Source organism: Peromyscus californicus, unplaced genomic scaffold (genome assembly GCF_007827085.1).
Source record: "Peromyscus californicus insignis strain IS unplaced genomic scaffold, ASM782708v3 Scaffold_6__1_contigs__length_162567912, whole genome shotgun sequence".
NCBI lineage: Eukaryota > Metazoa > Chordata > Mammalia > Rodentia > Cricetidae > Peromyscus > Peromyscus californicus.
In genome coordinates, this window is record NW_026294584.1 from 18705766 (window position 1) to 18727159 (window position 21394).

Consider the following 21394-nt stretch of genomic DNA (forward strand, 5'->3'; position numbering starts at 1 on the left):
AATTTAACTTGGAAAAAAACCAAAATAGAAGAAAGTGAAGGAATAAGAATCTTATCTTGGGTAATACAGAAAAGAATAAACCTTTCAAAAATATTGGAGGGAGAGAGTGACTACCTTGACAGAGAAGGAGGCACAGAGCCATAGAGATACACCACTGCTGAGTGGGATGTCCCATGTCCTTTCTTTCCTTCAGACAACTAAATAAAAGATCATAGAGGAGTACCACCACATTTGGTACATACAAGATGAGGTGACCTCTCTCATTGAGAATGAATTTCTTATTTTTAATAATTCCTTTAGTCTTTGGATAGAAAAAGTTTTGTGCCTCTTGAGTACTGACTCAGTGGCTTGAGAATAGGAACAGAGTGGAAAAATTGTCCCTTCTCTGATTTAGTCTGCTTAGGAGAGAAAAATGTCATTGAAAATTAAGTGTTGTGCTATTCTTTGAAGGAGATAGATGTCCATGTAATATTCAGAAATGGAAAGTATGCTGGTGAATTAGCTTTTCTTGAATTTATGACTATGACTATACTGTTCACATTATATTTCAATTAATATCTGTAGATTGACAATGCCTGATAACATTCCCTTTACAAAAGATTTTTTTTTTGCTTTTTTCCTATTTATTTATTTGCACTTTTTTTCTTCCTTGTCTCTATTTTTTATGGTGTGAGAGAACCTTGATTTAATACTATTTGGATTGATGCTTTTATTTTTTTTTAAGGGAGATACTTCAAATTGCTGCCTTAAAGTAATGTTAAATGCATGATTCTGCATATGACTTAATAGGATTGAGAACATGGTCCTTAGGCTTTAGATGCTGGCATGGATGTCTCATTAGACAGGAGAACTTTACTTCCAAGAAAGATGGAGTTTGGGAAAAACAATTGAGTCTTCCTTGTTATCATCTGTTCCTTCTACACTCAATTCTCTGACAATAGGGAAAATGTCTTCTTTCCTCCTACTTAAATGATGGGATCTACTATAACCAAAGAAATAATGTTCTGGTTGGGAAAAGATTCCCAAGAAATTGGGCTTTCATAAATATACTTGTGATGACTATCTATTTGCAAGGTGAGAGAATATGAATTTCACCTTGCATCCTCCATAGATGGTAATAGCTTTAAGGACCAGAAACATTTCAAATACACCAGTTTAAGAAAATTCCTGAAGCAATTTTGCTTCTGTAGATGGAGTGAGTGGTCCTATGCTGCTTGTTTATGGAGGGTTCGATTTAACCAATTCTCATTGGGAAGCAGTAACTATTTAAACAGAGAAAGTACCTGAAAAAAATCGTCTCATTTCTTTCTTCTGGGAGAAGGGTAGGCTGTGGGGTTTACAGGCCTGAGTTAACTTTTAGATTGTAATCATTTACTTTTAGCCTATACTATTTAAATGATTTGTTGAGAGATTTGAGTTTCCACACTATCTCTCAGGGATGAAACAGGCATTTGGAATTGTGAAAGAACACATCATGGTATCACTTATTTACCATGTAATTGAGCTGGTACTGGCAGCCCATTCTCATTTTGTGTAGCCTTAGACAAAAGGAAGTTTCATTTTTAGACTCAAAGAGAAATATATTCAGATTTGTGTTCTTTTATTTTTCATGATAAAAACAGCCACGTATCAAAACAGGCCAAAATATCATAGACGTTCACAAGTGTGTCTGTAAAACACAGTATGCCGTGTGAGCCTGGGCTCATTCCGAGAGACAGTGGAGATGATGGCAGGAAGAAATATTGTCACCTAATAGTATCACTTCTGTCCAGGCTGAGGACTAACATTTGAATCTTGAGTGTGCAGTAAACACTTAATTGATTGGATAAAATTGTTATAGTGTTCCATGGTTTTTCATTAGGAGATTTGCTCTTATATATCTAAACTAATGAGTTTGTTAGATTAGAAATGTACTGATGGGAGAAGCAGTTTTTTATTTTTCGTGTCACTAGGACAAACTTCTTTCCTTGTGTTCTAACATATGCGAGAGAATCACCCTCATTCCTGAACACTAGAGAAAAGCTTTCTGTTTATTTCTCTGGCTCTCCTAAGGTCTCACTGACATTTTCCCAGGAAGTCAGCAGCACAATGGCCAAGCTAGCCCTCCAGACATCTGCTCACCAGCTTCAATAAAGGTTCTAGGCAATGGAGGAGCCACAGGATAGATACAGGATGATTTGGTGATGGTTAAGAACAGCTCAACTGGAAGAGTGCTTTGGCATGTCTTCTGCTAAGACAGCCTATGAAAGTAAAAGCATTTAGCAAAGATAGCTAATAAGACTATTATGAGTAAGAAGTTGTGTAATAAACTCATTAGAAATGCCAAGCACAGAGATGCATGGACTGAACTACAAGGTAACAGTTAACAAAAACCTTGTGAGTTTACAATATTAAGCTCTCAGGGATCATAAAAAAAACTTTATGCATCTTTTGTGTTCTAGGGCAACTCCTTAAAACCAAGCAGAGTGGTTTTGTTGTTCTCATGTGATGAATAAGTTTTCACTAGTTCCCACAATTAGTAGTGAACTTGGTAATGGGGTAGAGACTAGCTTTTTAGACTATTCAAGATGATAGCAAGGTCAGCAAGACCTCACAAACTGTGAGGGTCCTCTTTGCTAGTAACAGCAGGGGAGCAAGCTGAGCAGATGGGAGAAAATCTATTTGTGAGCATAAGTACTTCAGCATAAGCCCAGGTCAGTGTGGTTGGTTATTCAATAACTGAAGTGCCACCCTTTAATGAGAAATGAAAAAGTCAAAACTCTGACAGTCCAGAGAGATGCTTAAAGCATCACTTCTACTTTGATAGGGTTGGCTCATTAATTAACCATACAATGTATGGCTAATTACAGAGAATCACTGCAATGGATGAGACTTGTTTTTTTCAAGAACATAAGGAAATAACAGACAGTCAAGAGTATAGGAAAGAGGGATAGAATTGAATGAGATTGGGCTGTCTTTGAATCCTATCTCCAAGTATTCATAACATGAAAGAAATTTGCCTTCATAGAACTTTATTTTCCTAACTTTAAAAATAGAGTAATATCCACTTCTCACTGGAGATGTTGTTAGCATTAAATTAAATGAGATTAATTTTATTTCAATCAGTTGGAATTTAAAAAGAAAAGTCATCAAGGAAACCATTTGGTTACATAATTCTTCAGGTAAGACAGGACTTTGTGTCCATTAGCAGATGGCAGGGATTTTAAAGAAGAAACATAATGCTTTTCTGAATATACTCAAATGGCAAGTGATTAACACTGTGGATTTCATTAGAAGCCAAATTAGGCTTCTTTCCCATGATATGCCACTGTTATGCAGGATGCATGCTCTGGGCAGATTTCACGCATTTTTGTCATTGGGTTGGAAGAACTGTCAAATGCCAGATTTGAAAGATGAGGCTATCTACAGATGCTTGCATAATACAGTTAAGCAGAGAAACAAAAGTTAAAATATGCCCTGGCCAGTCCTGTGTGCTAGATGGCTTCAGTTTCTGCTTCCAGGTTCCCTCTCCTCCCCATTCCCACTGCCCTGGGCACATACAAACATCTGTCTACATGTAGTAGGGCTTCCCTGATCTCCAGTTTCTAGATACAACTCAGTTAATGGGACCCTCTACACAAACTAGTAGATGAGAATGAATTAGGAAAAAGCAAACCCCCACCCACACCACCCTTTGTGGTTTTGTCCCAGGCTGTGTCTGGAGACAGAAGTTCCGAGTTTCTGAAGGTCAATCCTCATCATACCACTCGACTGTCATTAGAGTCCATCTTTCCCTCGTTTGCACTCAGGGGTAAGAGTGGTGACAGTTCCCACTGCATTGTCCACATATGTGTATTATGATGAAACATATGCATCTGTCAATGTTTCAGAACAAAAATGATCAAATATTGGCAATTTCATATGCAATGTAATAATTACATCATTAAACCATTTTTCTGAATTGACTTTACAGCAACTGAACTTCAGCATCATGTGAATAGCAGCTAGCTCATATTTCTTTTGCCCCCATTGACTAAAGTGAAGCCACATTCAGAAACTATTATAAGGAGTACAATCTTAGAGAAAAAGAAAGAATGTTAAAGACAAGTGTGAGTTACTGTGAACAACCCTGGGGAAAATTGTGGTAAAAGGAATCCATGGTAGTTGCTGGCAATAGAGACAAATGACTTGAGTTCTTTTCAATAATGCATAAGATGACGGTGCTCATGGCATGTGTTTCATGAATGTCTGTCTGGTTGACCTTAGGCTTTTGTATTTATGTCCATATGGATCTTTCCCAAGCATGTAGATGTAGAACTTGACCATATCTGTGTGATTCATATTAGTAAATGCACAAGTGCTTACAGCTGAGGTGACTGCAAGAGCCCATCCTAGCAGCATAACAATGAAATAATTACTATCGTGGCCCGTGTATAATAATCAGTGGCAAAACTGGGTTTACTGGGAAGCACTGGTATGGTGTGCCTAGTATCATTTGTATTCCCAAGAAGTGCTCAGTATTTTTACTATGTTAAGAGATCATTAATATTGATCAATCATTGGGTGGTCATAAAACATATGATTTGTTGCATAATTATTTACCTATGTTTCAATGATTCCCACCCCTTTAACTTGCAACAATTACTTTCATGAACCACTAATAGGCTTGCTTAATAAAACTCAACTATAGAAGCAAATATGATTATACTTTAAACAACTGATTAAGTCAACCATTAGTATCATGTTCAATATGTATAATTACTGTGTTCTTTACAATAAAATTAAAATCAAAGGCTGATAGTGCTTACCGGATCCCGTCTCACCAGATCGCCATTGGGCACGACCTCAACCAGGTGGATGATGATAACGATAGAGTTCAGAATGTAAGTAACAAACATATTCTTGTGCAGTGTCACCCTATGGCATGCAAGGTTCCTGGGAGAAAAACAATACAAAAGCATTAAGTGTTGTAAAAATGCTGAAATTTTTGTGATGAGAATATTCATTAATTCAGATTTTCAGCGGAAAGTCTTAAAATCCAGTTTCCAGTGGCATTTCATGACTTTCTTTTCTCAAAGTGGCTTCCTATAGCAGCTGAAAGATTGAGTGGGAAAATTCCTTTTAATGATAGTAAATGCTATAGAGTTAATTAAGTTGTTAGTGAAGAAACAATGAGGGTTTGGTATGTGCTCTCAATCCAAAGTCTACTGTCCACTGCTGTGAGCAAGCAGGAGACATCAGCAAATGAAGGGAGAGCGTGTGGTCACAACTGCTGTGACAAGGCACAGGATCCATGTCCTAAAGCCATTCCAGTGCTTCCCACCATTTCTCTTCCATCATTTCCCGCTGGTGGGGCTCAAACACTAGTAAGGAATTCTAAATGAGATCCGATTCACTCTCATGGTGAGCCCAGCTACGCTTTGGATCTGAGGAGATTGACAGCTGCTGCTCCTGCTTGGCATAATCCTTTCCTACTTTGTGGGCACTAAGCAAGTTTCTGGGTTTCCCCTCTACTTCATTAACTTGTATGTATGAGCAAATGTTGATGTACACATGAAAATAGAAGATTATAAATCAGGTATATGTGTTCCTCCTTCCTAGGTTTAAGTTTCTGTTTGGTAGGCTCTGGGAACTGGGAGGCAGTGGACCATATTCAGTTATTCCCAGATGAACTGCCTGGTGCTATGTGAAGGGTATGACAAGAATCATTTTCCTTTGGGACTAAGTTGAGAAATATTTCACTTTGTCCATGTACTGAATTTATAGACATTCATCTTGAGTGGCTTAATATAGAAATGATGGCTCCAAGAGCATTCTTAGTTTCTTTTTTTATTTGACTCTCACACCTCATCATACATTTAAATGACTAGTGAAACAAGGACTCAGAGTATGATCTCTGCCACTTATCTTTCAGCCATGGCTACATTTAATATTTTTGTGTGATTAGAGTTTTGAATATTTTTTCATTCTTTCACTTTTCTTGTGATTTTATTAGAAAAGAACTCAAAGGTGGACTTTTAGCATCTTGTTTTTTAATGAAAGCTGTTGTGAGTCATGATGATTTATTTATTTACCATGGTAAAGAGCAATTGAGAAATGAAGAGACATTCCAAAATTAATCATGTGTTGTGATTACTCTGCTGTGTTCTCATCATTATAATTGAAAACATTCTTCTAATTCTAGTAATTAATTCTCTATGTCTTGTTGCTTTAACAGTCCTTCTTCTGCTAAACCTCTTATTGAAGGAGCTTATTGATGATTTGCTTATGTCATTTACTAATCACTAAAAATTGCTTAGGTGTAATATTTAATAAATTGTGAATATGATAGAGATGAAAACTTAAAAAGGACCCAGGAAAGGTATCTTGCTAAGGATGTGCATACAGGTGATTGTTCTACCCTTGGGTTAGTTATCTTTAGTATTATCAAGGTAATATTTTAATAAAATTTAAATTAGTATTCTATTATTCTATCTATGAGTCACTATATATTTATTTACATGTAACATACTTTAAGTATGGAGGATTATTTGGATTTGGAATTCATTACATAGGTAATACAACCAAGTATATAGATTCAACTTTAGATCAAACCCTTCACTGGACTTTTGTTCCCAAGTATCTTAGAAAGTTATTGTCCTGAACAACAACTAACAAAGTCAATGAAGTGACACTGGATAATGAACTAAATTCTTTCAGAAGTTTTCTTTAAGCTTACTTGAATGAGTCAAAGTCACAGAGAGAGTCAGGATTTACCCTTCCTTCTCCATGAGATGCTCTCACAGCTTCACCAGCCCCACTCATGTTCTAGTTAAATTCACTATCATACAACTCATAACTAGGTAGCTGCATTTGAACTTGAGGATTTGTGAGTGAAAGGAAATGGGGGATACATTCTTGTCAGTCCATGATGGAACCTTTACTGTGGCAAAGAAATTTTTACTGTATGACCACAGAGTCCTTATGGGTTTGCAGAATTAATATGGGAAGGAGGCACATTGCCTGTGAAGGTGGTAAGGAATAGATCTTACTCTATTTAAAGTTCAAAGTATATTTAGTTCATTTCAGTTTTCTTGCTAACTCATCATGCCCAATGGCATATGTTCCTACAATCCCCATTACCCTACTCTTTCAAGAGTTACTGTTATTTATGTAAACTGAAAATAAGACAATAATAATGATAGTAATATAAATGGAGGATGGGACTTCAAGAACTTTTCTTATGATATTGTTTTGCTGGGAACAAAGACATAAAATAAAGCTGACACTAGAATAAAAAGGAAGTGGTATTTTAAATGTACTTACTTGAAATACAGGAAGATCGCCATGGAAGCAACTAAAGCACCAATCGACAGAGAGTGCCCCACAAGAGCCAGGTAGTACAGGACATATGCATTCTAGAGCAGAATGAGTTGGAAAAACATCTAAGTAGATGAACCGTGACTATGGAAAGCAACAGTAGTTTCTATTTCTAAATGTAAGTATAAATCAACAAGGGTTTACCCCTTAAATGTATCAAAGTTATAACAATATTTCAGAGGATGAAATTATTTTTTCTATATTAAAGGTGTACATAGAAACAAACTGAGCCACTTTCAAGGACCAAAATTCCTTGAGATAAATATCATTCAAAATATTGCAGAAGTGATTTTAAGTGAATTAAAAGTTAATATCCCTAATCGTAGTAAGCAATCAAGGCAGATTTTCAGTCCTTGGGTCCTGTTATCAGCAACAGGTATGTCTAATTCACTGAAGTGTTGATGAATAATCCTTCTAGAATCTTCTGACCCCTGACGCTTAGAGCGACACTTAGAGAGATTAGGGAGGTTTATGGCAGGTTTTTCACTTTTATTTAACTCAAAATTCAAGGAGATATACCTTTGTATATCAATTTAAATAAAACGGAAAATTCCCATTAGTATTTTCTTAGCCGAAGAAGTCAACATTCTCCTTGAAAGAAATTTGCTAATTCTATTATTTTTAAATGATAATGAACTTATTTCTGTTCTTATGCTGTTATGTTAGTTGACTCAAAAGAATATCTTCCTTATTAAATTTATAACATTAGTTTATTTTTTCATATCTGGTACCTGAAGGAGAGTATTTCTTCTCATATGTGGCCATAGTGTTTGAGGAGGTCAAACACAGCAACACTGAGAGTAATTTATTTAGATTTGCATTGCTCCTAATACTCTAATTAACATAGTTATACTTTTCTATAGGAACCCAATTAGCATGCACTCATGAAATTCCTTACACGGTCACATCACTTCCATCAGACTTCATCAAGTGACTAGTTCTCCATTAGGGTATAGACATATATCTATGATGTAGAATAGCTAAGCAATTTGTAAAGGGGCCACAGGCTTTGGTGACCTCATCTTATCTTGAAGGTGGCTCACTAGTTAACTGGACCCTTCAGAGATTCTCTTTATAGCTAAATATTGATGCTATTTCTCCCAGCTCTCAAAAGTAAAGGAGCTGAGGGTAGATTTAGTAATATTTTCAGATGTTTAATGTGGTTAAAGGCAAAATATAATCTGTTTCTCTCCTCAATGGACTTAAATAGACGTTTTAACACCAAGATATTATTAAAAGTATTTCATAGCCTGTAAGACATGAGTATTAATGAATCCTAGTTGACACCTCTGAAAATTTTCTGAACTGCCCTCACTGTATCGGTGGGTTGATGGGAAGCTCCACCATACCCAATTGTAAAATTTAGGTCATATCTAACATGTGTGTTAAGAGAAGTAAGTTTAGCCTGTTGCTTTCCAAAAATTGGAGGCTCTGAAATGGTCTCACGAGGAGAAAGATATTAGTGAGTTCCTTAAAATGCTCCCTAACTTCTGGCACCAGAGGAAATCCCATCATCTGCTCCATGTACAGCATTATCGTTGTCATAACTGGCCTGATTCCCCGTTCAAGCAGAAGTATTGATACTGAGTACCAACAAGAAGGTAAGTGCTAGTTTCTCTAGTGTCCTTCAGAAACCCTATTTCCTTATATAGAAATCTGGTGCGTTTTTGTTTGCTTGTTTGTTTTTGTGGCTTTTGGTAGCAGATATTTCATAGTTTTTTTTGTTGTTGTTTTTTGTGTTTTGTTTTTTCGAGACAGGGTTTCTCTGTGTAGTTTTGGTGCCTTTCCTGGATCTCGTGCTGTAGACCAGGCTGGCCTCGAACTCACAGAGATCCACCTGCCTCTGCCTCCCGAGTGCTGGGATTAAAGGCGTGCGCCACCACCGCCCGGCTGATATTTCATAGTTTTACATCCATTTCCACGTACAAACAATGGCACTCTCATCTAATACTGAAATTCTAAAGAGAACTTACGTTCAGTTTCTCAGTAGTGAAAGCATTACACAGAGTATAGTTGGACCAGGTTCGATTGCTGTCAGGGTGTCTAAACCATTCTCCATTTTCATCACAGTATTTGGAAACCATTTCTATTAACGGAACAGAATGGTGGTGCATTAGTATCTCAAATCCTAAGAAGAAAACTAAAGCTTACAGCCATTCCTAAGAGTGAACCACATTGTAGAACGTGACTATAGAGATAACATGGACCATCTTGCCACTTTGACATTGGATGCGATAGAGTGAGTCCAAGTGTAGGGCATCATATGCCTCCTTGGTAAATGTTCCTGTTTACACTTTAGCATATTCCTGTGCACTACACCCTCTTCAGAATTCCAATACTGAATTCACTCTTTCACTATTTGTTTTTGTGTGGTATACATATGTGTATATGTTCGTGTGTGTGTGTGTGTGTGTGTGTGTGTGTGTGTGTGTGTGTGTGTGAAGGTCAGAGGTAGATGTGTTAGGGATTTTCCCCAATTGTTCTCCATCTTATGCTTTGAGAAAGGATCTTCCAATGAACCTGAGCTCACCAATTTGGATAACCTGAATGGATCCTTCTGTCTCTGCCTTCCCAGCATTGGGATTTAAAGGTGTACCTCTGTGCACAGATTTGAATGTGGGTGTTGGGGAATAAACTTACATCTTCCTGCTTTCACTAACTTGTTGACTAAGATTCCTCAGCCTACCCCACAATGAAAATTCTGACATTTTGTTGGAGTATTTTTGTGATGCTAAGATGTAGCCCTATGTCAACAATAAAATCATAAAAAAATTGAAATGTGTTGTAGACAGATTTATTGAAGATCTGTTTTTCTTTAGAAGTGAATTTGTCTCTTAGCTAATATGTCTCCATCCAAAAACTAGACCAAAAAGATGGACCTATGACTGGAATCTCCACTTTGCTTATCAAAACCTCACCTTGAAGTCAATATTTAGAACGACTTTGGCAAGAGCCCGTTGCTGCTTTTGAACTGCCCCCCTAGCCTCACTGCAGACCAGCTTTTCTGTTCCAGCCAAGTCACCTTAAACAAAGCTGCAGATCAAGAGCCATGAAGCATTGTGTGTTAGGCAGAGATAATAAGGGCCTGAAGGATTCTCGTCATGCAGCATTTTGGTTCCAGTTTACAGGATGCAGCTCAGAGTTAGGGCACTGGACAGAGCCCATTCTTCATATACCATCCTGTAAAAGGAGATTCCTAGAAGTGTCTGGCCTGCACTGGTTTTTATTTTGTTTCACATTGGTTTTAAAAGTAGCCCCTGTAATTATACTTTGATTATATCTATTGTTCTGACTTCAGTGATAAGTGAGATCTTCCCTTAAGGAAGTCCCCCAAAGTGTTTTCCAGATCTCGCCTCAGAGAAGGGCTCCTATTTGCTCTTATGGAGATCCAGAGACACTTAAATACCTTTGGCTGGATCAAAACCATCTGACTCATACCTCATCTTTTTCTAGAGACTGACATGTTGTGTCTAGCTTATCCCATTTAGTTGTATCGTCAGGACCTCTTTTATAACTAAGGTTTCTATATCCCTTCCAGTGTCTTCTAAATTTAGTCCAATGGGACAGACCTTTCTTTTTCTAGGGTGGCTGGATATGATTTTCCTGGTTCTGACCAGGCAGATCCTGTAGTTGTGTGACTATCACCACTAACCCTTTGGTGCCTGCCTTACCAGGCTCATCTGGTGTGCACTGATTCTAAGGCACAGCTGTTCAGTACATTTATTTGAGCCTTCCAAACCCTCATCACCTCTGTTCCTGGATTTTTTTCATCTTTTATTAGATTCAATTTACCCAATCCCATTTTCTACTCACATCTTTCTGCCTTGTTTCTGGATTGAGGCTGGGACATACTACCCACATGCTGCTGCACTACTCCTAAGTATTAATCATGGAACTACCTCAATTCCAGACCCCTATGTTTGGATACATGACAATCCTAAAATAAGTGACATCAGCCCTTTAGTCTCTCATGTCACTTAGAAACTGCTCCTCTGAGACCATTATTCTGCTTGAGCGTTTTGTGTCGGCATCCAACAATACATATGTTGACAGGACCAAGGCCTGAAAAAGCAACATGTCTTCTCCTAAAAGTTACGAATGTACAACTTCTGCAAGTTTGCATGAAGATTATGAAATGCTTCATTCTAAATAGAGAAGTCTCAACATCATGTGTCGAGGTGGAGTCGCTTGTGGTTTTGTGTGACATACTGGAAAGATAAAAGGAGACACTAAGTATGAAAACACGTTACAATGTGAAAAGCGATGTTCCAAGTGAAACACGGCTGCGTAACTTCCAGAGCTCACATAGATATGGTTCCACTTGTCCACTTAACAAGTTTTTTTATTCGGAACAAAACCAGAAAACGAAACTAGAGACCTTACCTGCTGTGTCAAAGTCCGGGAAGTAGTCTGGGCAGTGCTGATAGGCTGTGACTCCGGCGGGCGTGTCATCCCAGCACAGCCATCCATCCCAGGTACGGTTGCAATATGGGCCTGGGAATTCAGAAAGAACTTGACATCGGAAGATGTGACTTAACTAAAAGACTGCTTATCTGAAGATATCTCAGAAGGCTGATCCTACTGCTGCAATCAAGACTAATCAGACTTCAAATGAGCATTCGTCCTTTGGATACCAACTTTCAAATGCTTTTAGTGTATCTGTGGAAGAATATCTCACTGGATGAGAGGCAGGGTTCTTGCTTTGCTTTGTAAGAGGTTCTGAAGTTAGGCTTCCCATAAAACAAGCAGCCCCCAATACTGTGTTTCTGTCTATTTATTTAATCGTGGAGGAAATCTAAAGTGCCACTCAGAAATTAATCAAATGGGCTCTGAGGTATGTTTATAAGTTTTACTTATAGAAGTTTTACCTTTTGAAAAGTATTCAACCAAGAAGTTGAATTTAATTTGTAACATGTAAGGCAAGGCATGCTCTACTACCGTTGCCCACATAACAATTTGAAGAAAAATTTAGTGAAGGCATTATTTATCAAAATTCATGGCACAAATGAATTCCTCAAAAATCTGAAATCAATTGACATAGAGGTGAGGATATTTTCTAATTCAATAAAGCATATCAGTATGATGCATCCAATGAACCTTTTTGTTTAGTCATTACTTAACACAGACTCTGTGTATTAGGAGAGTATATTTAATCATTTCCCTCTTGCTAAGTAGCTTTGTCTTAGAATGTTCAAGGTTATACAAAAGTCTTAATTGAATCTTTTCAAGAGTTTCAGAGACATGGAAAAGAATTAAAAAGCTGTGTTAGAGCTTGGTGGGCAACATTCTTGCTTTTTATTTTTCTCTGGGACTTCTATAGCCAGTAGACTATGCTCAGCCCTGAAAATATTCGGGCTGTTACTCTAAAGAAGGACATAGATTAACAAGGCTTACTGTGGCAACTTCTTTCCCCCTCTTAGTCCCCATGGAACTGGGGGTGGGGTAGCAAGAGAGAAGAAATAGCAGAGTTGTCAATGAATTGACATGGAAGGAAAGATATGCCTAATTAATCCAAACAAGACAGGGTTTGCACAGGTTCTGCCTCAGGCAGATTCTCTGCTCATCGCTTTCCATTTTCCTGCCATCATTCAGTCCTATGTTGTTCCTGCTTATTAGGTGTGATTCCTGAGTTATTGTGGTAATTTTGTCAGAAGGGCAAATGTCAGCCAAAATGATGTTAGATGAAGTAGGGGAAAATCATCATATCTGCTGCACAAAATGCATACGCACACCATAATGTGAGAACTGTGGATCTATTCCATTTTAGCTCTTCATCACTATATACCTTAGGATGACACAGTCTGAAATGATGTTTCACACAAAGGTTCACATGACTTCTCTTACCTTCTCCATCATAAGGGGGCATCTCCTGGATCCTGTCATAGCAACCGTACTGGGCTTTCAGCAGCTTCTTGCGTCCAACCAAGTAGACAAATGGCTCGTGATCATGGGTGGGCTCATTGTCACTGTCGTTGGAAGAAGCCTGAAGAACTGGAGTTGGGGTCTGTATAAAAGGTAAAATCATTACTTACAAGTAGGTCATAAATTAACACATAAATAAATGTGATGATTTTAAATGTATGAAAACATATTTTTCATTTTATAGGCAACATTTATGCAAGATTCCAATAAAATATTCTATACTAAAATAATTGCACTTCACATTCATATTTTTTTTTATTAATTTATTTTGCAATACAATTCAGTTCTACATATCAGCCACGGATTCCCTTGTTCTCCCCCCTCCCGTCCCCCTCACCTTCCCCCCAACCCCCCCCCCCCATTCCCATCTCCTCCAGGGCAAAGCCTTCCCCACAGACTGAGGTCAACCTGGTAGACTCAGTCCAGGTAGGTCTAGTCCCCTCCTCCCAGGCCGAGCCAAACAATCCTGCATAGGCCCCAGGTTTCAAACAGCCAACTCATGCAATGAGCACAAGATCTGGTCCCACTGCCTGGATGCCTCCCAAACAGATCAAGCCAATCAACTGTCTCATCCATTCAGAGGGCCTGATCCAGTGTGGACCCCTCAGCCATTGGTTCATAGTTCATGTGTTTCCATTCATTTGGCTATTTGTCCCTGTGCTTTATCCAACCTTGGTCTCAACAATTCTCGCTCATATAAACCCTCCTCATTCTCGCTAATTGGACTCCCAGAGATCCACCCGGGGCCTAGTCATGGATCTCTGCATCCAGATCCCTCAGTAGTTGGATGAGGTTTCTAGCACAACATCACATTCATATTTTATCCATTTATATTTGTAACAATATCCGTTTGCTATTGAGAATGTAGAGCAACCATACACACTCACACACATCTTGATCATCTCCTATTGTTTTAATTTTATTGTCTTTAGAAAGTTTACACAAAAGCAAAGCAAATAATTTGATTTCCAAAACATCTCCATTATAGTCAACATTTCTATCTTTGGAAATATTTTTTTTTTTTTTTTTTTGGTTTTTCGAGACAGGATTTCTCTGTGTAGTTTTGGTGCCTGTCCTGGATCTCACTCTGTAGACCAGGCTGGCCTCGAATTCACAGAGATCTGCCTGGCTCTGCCTCCCGAGTGTTGGGATTAAAGGCGTGTGCCACCACCACCCGGCTCATTTTTTGGAAATCTTAAGAATCATGGCTCACATACAAAAAATAGGAAGTGTGAAATAAATATGCTTCTTTAGTGAATATTTTCAGCTAAGTTTTGCTCAGGTATGGGTTATATGCTCTGACAAAATTTGCCTCGTTTATCCCTCAGAACAAACAAAATAATTGATTTTAAGTTCTTCATATTGGTTCCATTAGCACTTGACCTACACATAGTAATTCATTTTCAATGAGGAAGGCAAATGCAATTCTTAAATATTTATATTGGTGCATCAGTTTTCAGAACAGGTTGCCATTGTTTTCCCACTTAATCACTGCCATAGTTCTTGGCTTCTTATAAGTTGTGTGTTTGTCCACGTGTGTATGTGTGTGATTGTTTACCGAAACTGACAAGCCAAACACTACTGAGGAACCAGTGCTGAAGCAAACAGGTGTGAATCCTGCTCCTGTGGCGCTTACAGTCTAGAAACATAAGCACTGTGCGTGTTCCTGACACCAGACACTGAGAACAATAATCTTCCATAAGGACATTCTCAGATATCCCATTGGGAGTTAGAATGTGTTTTTATTCAGCTTAAAAAGATTTTTGAAGGGTTTCCTTATTTTTGCTTGCTTTTTGTATCTTATTTGCTCACATGTGTATAAATGTATGTGAGTGTATTTAAAAATTCAAACTAATATGACTAAACCACCAAAGAAGGGAAAATTACTGTCCCATGCAGGAGAGATGTTCACTTGATATGTTTAACTGTGAGACATCTTCTCATTGTCTTCTAATTAAATTAGAAGCTGGAATTTCATATATATAGATACATATTTTATACTAGAAATTTTAGACATTAGGAGTTATTTTTTCTTAGGTATGGGTCTTTCCAAACCACATTCTGAACTCTGTCCTTATATGCTTGGCAGCTCATTAAGAAATATTCTTTCATTAATTGGAAATTCATGGGAGCCTGGGGGGAATATTATGTATATATATTAAGGATGCTAAACAGAAAAACTCTACACTTGTGTGTTTTCAGTGACATCTTTATTAGGTTTCACACATTGTAGCATTAGTAGGAGTGGGAATAACATGTGAGTGAGAGTAGGCATGGTTCTGCTGATTGGAGGAACTTCATACTTACCATTCTTGCAATATTGAAACAAACTCCAGTGAACTGGGTTTGGAGCCTGGCTCAATAGAGATTGTTTCAACACTGAAAGAATGAAAAATCGGAACCTCTGTTTTCAGATGAGCCACAGCATTCTGGGCCTGCTCCTGGTCTGGTCCTTGCTTGAACATTGAAGGTGAGATGTTCCCAGTGGTCCCTGAATCTCTCAATGAATTTCTTCCTAAAATTATATGCACCTTGGGGCACTCCATTTACAGATGGATGGATGGATAGATAGGCAGATAGAAATATGTAAATGCAGATAGAAATATATAATATATTTCTAGTCATGAAATTAGTACTGCTTAAAAACAACATATATATATAAAACTTTTACATTGTTAAATAAACTTTTCTAATAATTACATGCAAATAAATTTGCTAATGATAATATTATTTTCAACAATAAAAAGGAAAAGTAAAGCCAGCAGTGATATCATGAGACAATCAAGCAATATGGAAGATGTCACAAGATTCTACTAATTTTAAGTATTGTGTTTATGCTATGAGCGATTCAACAAATATATGATACCATGCTAATAAAGGTGGCAATGGGACATGAGCATGTTACATGAATCTTCAAAACCAACCAACCTACCTACCTACCTACCTACCTACCTACCTATCTACCTACCTATCTACATCTTAATTGCTGTTCCATGTAGCAGTTTAGCTACCATATATGTGGTGTCATTTTGGAAGATCGTAGAAAGTGGCATCACACATATGACAACCAAGCTGCCACAGCGGCAGTTGGCAGGTGAGGCTTCACAAGGTCTTTTTTTTTTTTCAGTAAATACTCTAAATATCTCCCATATGTCAGGTCCTGTTGTAGGTCTTGAAAACTCAACGGTGAACTTGCCAGCATGGTTTCTGCCCTCAAGAAGCATATATTCTAGGTTTAATTCATACTAAACATGAAGGACAGAAGAAAATCATCTCAAATGAAATGAATATATGCTAAGGTAACTCCTACTTTGATAGGAGACAATATGTCTTTCTTCTGTTTGGTTCCAGATCCCTGGATCCATGCTACTGTGCTGCAGGAAGCGCTGCTTGTGATTGTATCAGGCACAATTGCTCACAATGGAGTAAGTGTTCATCAACTTTCTTAAACATTGAATGAGAGGAAAGTAGTAAATAACTTACTCTGGTCATTACTCGCTGTAAGGTGTCAAATGATCCCACTATAACCCATAAATTAAAACAATTAGAGTAAAATAATTGTAAGAAAGAATATTAGCTAGATTTAGAAATTGGCATGATTAATAAGCTTTCCAGGTCACTGTCCTTAGCACTGAATGTATAGGTTATGATTATTTGTGGTTTTTAGTTATACTTTTCACAACAACTAAGGAGAAGAGATAGTGCTCTAAAGTATTCACCCCATTTTCCGACTGTGATCCGATGCCTGTTTGGTGTCCTATGTATTTTCTGGGGGAACACAACTTAGTAGACAAATGATAACAAAAATCCAAATACTTCTAGAAGAATCTTGTTTCTTTTTCTGTTTTCCTCAGTGTTGTCCTTACCACCACTGGCATCACCGCCAGTATGTGGTGTAAGTCTTCACTATGTCCCCACCACTGTCTAACCCCACAGAGAGTGGCCATCAGTGTGGGATTAACGTAGGCGAGACCACAGGAAGGAGGGGGCCCAAAGACAAAATAAAATTACTTTAAGGACAAATAGGGAAATTAGTTGGTAGAATTTAATCAATATACTGGGGGTGATATTTCACATCATTATGTTATATAAAATTGATGGTTTAGATTTATTAAGAGTATTTTACTTCAATTTTTTCTGAAATATATCAATGTGAAATAAGCTGTTTTGAAAAAAAATTGGTGTGTCAAATTTTATGTGATGGAAAAGTCCTCCAAAAGAAATACATAATTAATACAAAGAACACAATTTTTTTCTGTTATAGTAGAAATCATGGAGCCATTTGTATACCCTACTCAAACATGTTTCGTAGAAAAGATATGTCTATAAACCATGGTTATTAAAGCCTATAACTCATGTAAATACATGCATTTTCTTTTCAATATTATAAAATACATTAGTAAAAGCTTTGAATAAATATGACCTGTGTTGGCTTTGTAACATACTAAAATGATTTGTAGCCTAATTTATCTTGCTAATCTTTAGTAGTTTTTTTAAAATCATGCATATCTCTCTCCCAAGTCCTTCCAGAGAGGGGAAGAATATTATCAAAATATATTTAAATTTAAAAATTGCTTTAAATAATAAAAAATATTAAAAAAATAAAATCATGCCCAATATTATGTGTTTTATGGCACAAAGTTAAGAGGTGTTTATGTATATTCTATCAGGATTTAACCTGAGGAATGAAAAATAACAGTATTATTTATGATCAATAAATACCATACTTCTACATTTATAAATGTTATGTAAGGGTTAGGCATTTATAAGCAAAATAAAACTGTCTACCTCTACAACATTCTCGCTGAGGTATTTTGTTTAGAGTTATGATATGAAGTAACCTGAATTTCCAAATATTGGGTTAATTATATAAAATTGTATTTTGCTAATGACATTTTCACAGTTTAAAATCATATGCTAGTTTGGCAGAATAAACTAAGAGATAAAAGTGACTGCTAGACATTCCCATACACATTTACTTGGTCTATGAACGCTCCCTTTCAAATTAGCTTCATATCTACAGAAAGCCAGTACTTTTTTTTCCTTTACTTATACAGGTGAAGAAATTTAGGTGGACTTGCAAACCTGCCACCTCGTGGTAGAGAATGAGTAAATGATGTCCTGGAACCCATTGCAATCCTTGCTTTGGTTTGTAGCGTGAGATTTTAAATGATATGTATTGACAGCTGTGATTCAGTTTGGTGATAGAGCAAGGATTCAGACATCCCTTTTTGCTCATCTCCCTTTTACACACTACTGAAGGTGATGTAACAGTGTGTTGATGCAAACAGATGCTGATAGTGTCTCCTAAAGCAATTATGCTTTTAACTAGCTAAGTCTTTATGAATAACGAAACATGAAGTTATGTAATATGAACCTGATATGAAAAAGCTGCAGAAGAGTTACAGAGTGCCAATGGTTCCTCAAGTACTGAACATTCTTGGTTTTGAACAGGAATATACCAGAAATCAATCATTAGACTGGTGAAATTTAGATGTTTTAAAAGTATAGTAGGAGTTCAGAAGCCATGATTCAAATCCACATTTCAAAAACACGCAAAAAAAAAAACCTTATCCAGAAAATTTTCAACTTTCTGTACTACAGAGATGAATCAAATTATTGCTAACTTTTCCAAACAAATGGAACTCAATTGTCTAGATAAACTATGACAATAATTAAAACGAGCAAAAGTTCAAAGGAAAGAGTTGTTAACAAAGTGTGAATAAAAATGACAGTTTGAAGAAGCTCAGTTTTGATTCCCTTGCGATTGTCAGTTCACTCACACTCAGACACTCCTCCCTGCTCTGCATGCTTATTAACATGGAGTAGAATAATTGTCTCCACTTACGATCAGAAGCAGGAACATCAGTGTGAACTTGTTCAGCAAATGGAACCTCATCTTCGGTTTGCGAAGATTCCCCCTTCTCCTAGAAAAATACAAAAGTAACAAAGATTTAAAATAATGTAGCTCTGATACCTTTATATTGTTCCCTCCAGACCCACTAAATATAATACATGAAAACACGACGATTATGCCTCTGACATACTTGCAGGTACGTGTTCCATTGTCCCTTCTGTTAACTAGAATGTTGTCCTTAAGGCACTATTAAAATTTTCTGATCATATCTATTAACATTTTTTGTCAGCTAAAATGAGATCGCCTGGCTTTAAAAGGTCTTAAGTTGAATAAAACAGTTTAATACAGGTTATAAGAAAGAAGGAAAGATATATATTTGAACAGGGTGGTGGGGAGCCATGTGAAATGTGTATGAATAAGATAATGAGGTCATGAAATATATTTTAGATTATCAAGAAGTACATAGGTACAATTTAACACTAACTTTAAAATTAGTATAATTTATTATTATTTCTCAAGTTTAGCAAGCCATGTGTACTATGCTATAAAACAAACAAGAGGAAACAACACCTACTAGAATGTTTATCAGATATTCAAATCAGCCCATTAAAACCTATTTTCACTATGACAATTTCAGTATTTTTTATTACTGATCTGAAAGGCTAAGTATTACAGTTGATATATACATAAAGCATTGCATATACAACATATTTTCTTATATTTTATTTGAGGCTTAAATATAACAATAAATGTGAAAATTAAATTTACATAACTACTTTGCATTTCGTAACTGAAATAAAGGAATTCTAAGCAATCAAGAACAATCATGCTGATTTTAATAATATATCTTATCAATGAAAATTGATGAGTATTGCAATGGGGACATAAGGAAGAAGTCATTTCACTGGGCATGGCAAACAAAATCTATGTTTTGTGAAAGATATACAACCTATTTGACAACAGTCCCCTGTAAGGATAACTCATACATTAAAAGAAAACAATTAAATCAATGGAAATCCATTTTAGTGAGGGCCTTTCTCTACAACCAAAGCTTTATTCCTACTATCACGAGCATGCTGATAGAAAAATTGAATTAGTATTAATTATCAATATTTAAGAAGGAATATTGGATTAGCTTTCTAATTGCATTCCTTAGGAGAGCCCTGATGGTGATTAGGTGTTAAAAATGTATTTTGAAAATGTAATTACAAAACCATAAAGGAGAAAGAATCTCAGTGGCAATGAAAGATAATTATGATGCCTAAAAATATCTCTCAACAAAACATGAATGAAGGCAGATCACATTCAGTAATATACCAGAAAATGGTCCAAATTTCCCCTTTTGAGTCTCGTCACTGGTTAGATCCATTAGAAATTTCCTCTAATGGGGAAAAACAAAAACAAACAGAACAAAGCAAAAAAAAGAACCCACCTCTTCCCATCTCATATTTGCCTCACCTAGTACATATTATCACTATTACAAGATTTAAGTGTAGTCCAAAATAATGACATTTTGCAACATATGTACTTGACATAAACCCATGGCTGCTCACTAATAGACTACAAGATAGTTAGTTGTACTGTCAAATGTAAGCAATATTTGGTACTCAATTGATAACAGAAATTATTTAACCAAATATTACCTCTAATCAGTAATGTTTATCCCTCCACTCTGTAAAATCCATGACCTGCCATATTGGGTAGACACTCATAGAGTCTGTGATAACTTATGTCTATCTTCATGATTATCTAATGCCTCAGTCTCTGACCTACTTTTATGTCAGACCCCCAAGGGTTTAGTGTCCTTAACTGTCACCCCTTTCTTCCCCCCCACTTAGGAAAAACCTCATTGTTTTCCCATTTAGTACAACAAAGTAATTTACGTTTCGGGAAAAAAAAATAACTTCACACTGTTAGTAAAGAGCAGAACATGCCTATTGTTTCTCCTAAGGAAACTGATTTAGCTTATCTACCCAGTGATGTCTGATCATGATGCTTGCTTCATAATAATTTTTGTAGCATATATACAATATATATGTTTGACAAATGTTCAGTATACTCAAGGTGTAATATAAATTCCTTAAGAAATATACTAGAGAGTAGGGTAAATTAATATTTAGGAGAGTTTCTAGTTAAATTTCCAATCCTGGAAATGGGTAGCTTATGGTTTTAGGATTACATATACTTTTTTTTTTTTTTTTTTTTTTTTGGTTTTTCGAGACAGGGTTTCTCTGTGTAGCTTTGCACCTTTCCTGGGACTCACTTGGTAGCCCAGGC

The 21394-nt window shown here is 36.6% G+C and overlaps 1 protein-coding gene across 2 annotated transcripts in view; it reads right to left on the reverse strand.

Moving 5' to 3' along the window:
• Window positions 1–21394, reverse strand: part of Calcr (calcitonin receptor) — a 79604-nt gene that overhangs the window by 17649 nt on the left and 40561 nt on the right. Inside the window, exons 4-10 of one of the 2 annotated variants that reach the window (XM_052720670.1) lie at window positions 19109–19187; window positions 13183–13342; window positions 11722–11832; window positions 9312–9424; window positions 7285–7376; window positions 4788–4914; window positions 3744–3854 (exon numbers count right to left, since the gene is read on the reverse strand). In XM_052720670.1, coding sequence (XP_052576630.1) covers window positions 3744–3854; window positions 4788–4914; window positions 7285–7376; window positions 9312–9424; window positions 11722–11832; window positions 13183–13342; window positions 19109–19187 — 793 coding nt within the window. The remainder of the gene's footprint in view (window positions 1–3743; window positions 3855–4787; window positions 4915–7284; window positions 7377–9311; window positions 9425–11721; window positions 11833–13182; window positions 13343–19108; window positions 19188–21394) is intronic. The other variant, XM_052720671.1, reaches the window with a different exon arrangement.